This window comes from Trichomycterus rosablanca, chromosome 5 (genome assembly GCF_030014385.1).
Source record: "Trichomycterus rosablanca isolate fTriRos1 chromosome 5, fTriRos1.hap1, whole genome shotgun sequence".
In the NCBI taxonomy this organism is placed as follows: Eukaryota; Metazoa; Chordata; class Actinopteri; order Siluriformes; family Trichomycteridae; genus Trichomycterus; species Trichomycterus rosablanca.
The window spans coordinates 45,193,614-45,198,248 of record NC_085992.1 but is presented as its reverse complement, the minus strand read 5'-3'; the positions used below and the strand labels follow the sequence as shown (position 1 = coordinate 45,198,248).

Below are 4,635 nucleotides of genomic sequence, written 5' to 3'. Positions count from 1 at the left end.
ACTAGCTTGTAAACCAAGCCAGGCAGTAAACGTCTACCACAGTGTTAATCGACCGTATAGTCAGTGGTCGGTGACCATATCGGTTCGAAGTGGCTAACACGGGCGGACGCTTACTGTAGCTGGCCCGGTTTGCAAGCTAGCAAGTTAGTTTGAAGCCAGAGCAGCCAGCTAGCTAGCTACTCTGGAGTTAAGATGAGGCGAACCCCAATGAGATCAGAGGAACAAGACGATGAGAGAAACAAATCGATCGGCGATAAATCGACAAACCGAAGCGAGCAGAAACTCGCCAGGGCTAGCTGTTAGCCTGAGCCGTTAGCGTGTGTAGCAATGCTGACTGTTTAAACCAGTGTATATAATAAGATACGGGAGGGCAGGGGGGGTATTTTAAATATCTGGGTTGCCGGATCCTCTCGACTCCTCCTGACTGCGGGTTTGAAGGCTCTGATCAGATGTCAGATTGACCGTGGGAGAGGTCAAACTCATCAACGAGTCTGAAGATGTGTGCCTGCATGCGCTGCAGGTAAAAATAGCGGTTGCAGTCAAGAATGTAACCTGGCTGGTGCTGCGGACACACAGAACATTTACGTTCAGAGAGCGTGAGCTTCACGTGTGGAGCGTTTTCGACGGTACGTCGTGTTTTTTATTATCTGAACTCACCTGCACCGCGTTCAGCAACTCCCGCCGCATCAGATCACACATTTCCTGCACAAGGAAGAGATTCCGACTGTTTATTACCGACAGAAGAAACTCAGAGAAATTTCAGATGTTATTTACTGTCCCATGCCTACTTTTCCCTCTTAATTTAGTCGTATCCGATTCCCTGCCTGAGGAGGGCCATAATTAACACATTTCCCTTCTGACAATTGTGCATATGGTTTGTATGGAGATCCGTATCATGCACGGAGAGTCACACACCCATCCAGCCAGCAGAGGTCGCCCTTTCTCCCTCAAATGACCTAATCTGTGTTCGTGTCCGCACTTTTGGGCTGGCAAGCTTCACCGCTGCACCGCCCTAATCTAATCGTATTTCCCCTTTCCTAACCAAGGAGGGCTTTGATTAATACCCTCTTCCCCAAGATGTGAGACTATGCTTCATATGGAGATCCGTATGACGCATAGAGTCACGCACTGATCTCCATTATCCCCCGTCTTGATGCAGCGTCATGCAAGCAGCCAGCAGAGGTTGCCCGAGCACCCAATACAAGATTCTATTTACTTTATTTAGTCGTCTCCAATTCCCAGATCATATTTCCCCTTTCCTTACCGAGGAGGGCTTTAATTAATACCCTCTTCCCCAAGATGTGTGACTACGCTTCATATGGAGATCCGTATGACGCACAGAGAGTCACGCACTGATCTCCATTATCCCCCGTCTCGATGCAGCATCATCAAGCAGCCAGCAGAGGTCGCCCGAGCACCCAATACAACATTTTATGTACCTAATCTAGTCGTATCCAATTCCCAGATCATATTTTTCCTTTCCTAAGAGAGTAGGGCTTTGATTAATACCCTCTTCCCCGAGATGCTTCATATGAAGATCCGTATGACGCATAGAGAGTCACGCACTGATCTCCATTATCCCCCGTCTCAATGCAGCATCATCAGGTAGCCAGCAGAGGTCGCCCGAGTACCCAATACAAGATTTTATTTACCTAATCTAGTCGTATCCAATTCCCAGATCGTATTTCCCCTTTCCTTACAGAGGAGGGCTTTGATTAATACCCTCTTCCCCGAGATGCTTCATATGAAGATCCGTATGACGCATAGAGAGTCACGCACTGATCTCCATTATCCCCCGTCTCGATGCAGCATCATCAAGCAGCCAGCAGAGGTCACCCGAGCGCCCAATACAAGATTTTATTTACCTAATCTAGTCGTATCCAATTCCCAGATCATATTTCCCCTTTCCTGACGGAGGAGGGCTTTGATTAATACCCTCTTCCACAAGATGTGTGACTATGCTTCATATGGAGATCCTTATGACGCATAGAGAGTCACGCACTGATCTCCATTATCCCCCGTCTCGATGCAGCATCATCGTCCTTACCTGATACGACTCGGATCCCAGAAACATGAACCTGAGCTGTTGTTCTCTGAGAAAAAAGTGCTGCAGGTTCCTTCTGATATGACCATAAAGGAAGCTGGATTTGTCACTAGCGGCCATGATGTCTTCAACATACCTGTCCCTCTGTTCCACCGATACCACTGTGGTGTACTTACTGTGGAGGACAGAAAGAGTGAAAGTTTACACACCCCGGTGTAGAAATATAGACTGGTTCTGACCACAGAGGGTGAGGGACTCACGTGATGTATTCGGGTATTATCGGGCGGGGTGGTGGAACAGGGTTAAAGCTGCTGGTGTCTGTAAGAGAACAGACACAACAACGATGGAGATTTTTTTATAAAATAGACACAAACTGTAACAATAAAGCATCAATTTTGACTATTTACAGAGAAAAAATCCTAAATACTTACCTGGAGCCGAGTTTGCCAGGTTGGCCAGGCTTGCAGGGTATGGAAGCTTTGCCTGGTTTGGCGGGTTTCCCTGGTTTGCCTGGTATGGCGGGTTTGCCTGGTATGGCAGGTTTCCCTGGTTTGCCTGGAATGGCAGGTTTGCCAGGTGTGCCTTGTATGGCAGGTTTCCTTGGTTTTCATGGTTTCCTGGGCTTGCTGGATTTGCCGGGTCAGCCATGTAGCGACTTTGCCGCGGTTCGGGGCGATGCCTTTTCCTGGGCGCTTTCTCATCCTCTGCTTTCCGTTTTTGCCCCTGGCCTCTTGGCTTCCTGCCCTTAGGCTCGCCGCTCGGCTCCTGCAGCTGCTCTTCTCCGCTCTGCTCGTCTCCGGCGAAGGGAACCGGGTGTGAGTAGGTGCTGGCGGGGAGGGCGTAGTTGAAGTAGCCCTCGGATGAGCCCGGAAGGTCGAGTGACAGTAAATTGTTCAATCTCTCCACTTCACTGCAAAAGATTAAAAAAAGGACTGGATTTAGCCAGAAGCCAGCCGGGGTTTACCCCATCGGCTCAGTATGTGCCCTGTCTGTGTGCTCACCGGGCCACCTCCAGCTCCAGCTGAGTAAACTCTACTTCAGAGTTATGGGGCGCTTCACCCAAAATCTCCAGGTACATGAAGTCCCTTAGTGACTGAGAGGCAGAAAGACAGGACAGGGCGTATAATGTCAAATAAGAAGCTTTTTAGTTCTTGATACAGAGTAGTTGCTTATTTAGACACCAAAATTTGTTAGCACAGAGCTGCCTTAACCAAGTTAACTAATTTAACTATCAACACCTCGATTTGACGTTTTTAAAGCCTGTGTTGATCCTGCAAGTAATTATTAGAGTTTATTTGATATTAGAAGCACTACAGGACCTCTTTTTTTAGCAGCACAAGGCCTTACAGCAATGTGAAAACCAACCAAACAAGTCAAATTCTGTTTAATTTCCTCATTAAACCTATATGAAATAAAACACCAGATCAACAAACCAACGTAAAACAATCTAAAGCTAATCTAACGGTTCTAACCTCATCCATGTTGATGGACCGGTTGAGATTTAGCTTTTGTAGTTTCACAGGTAGATAAAGGTGCTGCTTTCTGCTCTGTGTCTCAAATGCAAATGAGCTCCTTCAGTAAGTCGTGGGTGTCTCAGCATCACCAGTGTTCCGAACCTCTCTGGTTACCGTGGTGAAACGGAACTCTCGGGTACTGCAGCATTTACTGTACATCTACTGTACATACTGTACATCTACTGCAGCATCTACTGTACATACTGTACATCTACTGCAGCATCTACTGTACATACTGTACATCTACTGCAGTATCTACTGTACATACTGTACATCTACTGTACATACTGAACATACTGCAGCATATACTGTGCATACTGTACATATACTGCACCCCCCCCCCCAAAGTCCTGTCCTCAACACAATTAAGAATTAAGTCTAAGATAAAATATGAATTCTTCTCAATTCAAAACTCCACTTATAAGGGATCACAAATCAAAACAGATTTCTTTCAGAAGCTTGTTGATGTATCAAAAGTGGATGTTTTTAAAGAAAAGACCTTTAGCAACACATATAACCAAATATTAGGTGTGCTCTATTAATATTGTGTTAGATTTTAGAAACAGAAACCGCATATTACATTTGTACTGTAAATCTTTTCCTTTGTGTCTTTTAGTATGCAGTCATCATAAAAAGATCTGTTGACTTTAAAAGAAATATAACATCCAGCAATATATTGTAAATGCTAAAGTAATCAGATATGTGGGAAAGAAAGTTCTAAAAAAAAAAAAAAATGGGCTGGCACTGAACAAGTACTCTGTATCGGTATCGGTCCAATATTGGCCCAAATCACTGGATCGGATATCGGAAGGTAAAAAAGTGTAATCCGATCCGTTACTGTTGCTTAATGTAAATAACACTTAATGTCAATAACACTTAATGTAAATAAGGCCATTCAGAAATTAAAACACACTGACCAACTTAAACTTTTAGCTTTTAAAAAATCATCTACTACTGCCACAACTAAAAACACTGTTTTACGGTGTGTCGTATAAAGTGTCTACAATTGGAAGATGTGGATGTCAATCAAACGCGATGGACCAAATAGAATTGACGCAGAGTTTGTTTGAGATTTTC

The 4,635-nt window shown here is 44.9% G+C and overlaps 1 protein-coding gene and 1 long non-coding RNA gene across 2 annotated transcripts; both read right to left on the bottom strand.

Annotated features, from left to right (window-relative positions):
- Positions 1-657: 657 nt before the first annotated feature.
- Positions 658-2,365, bottom strand: LOC134314610 (uncharacterized). The gene is made up of 3 exons (XR_010012407.1): positions 2,305-2,365; positions 2,048-2,219; positions 658-702 (listed from the first exon to the last, which is right to left on the bottom strand). It is a non-coding gene; the product is annotated as an uncharacterized LOC134314610 (long non-coding RNA).
- A 78-nt stretch (positions 2,366-2,443) lies between these two features.
- LOC134315297 (uncharacterized) lies at positions 2,444-3,591 on the bottom strand. The gene is made up of 3 exons (XM_062996385.1): positions 3,517-3,591; positions 3,046-3,137; positions 2,444-2,954 (listed from the first exon to the last, which is right to left on the bottom strand). Exons 1-3 carry the CDS (start codon positions 3,523-3,525, stop codon positions 2,444-2,446), a joined length of 612 nt encoding a protein of 203 aa, XP_062852455.1. The 5' UTR covers positions 3,526-3,591.
- Positions 3,592-4,635: the final 1,044 nt, after the last annotated feature.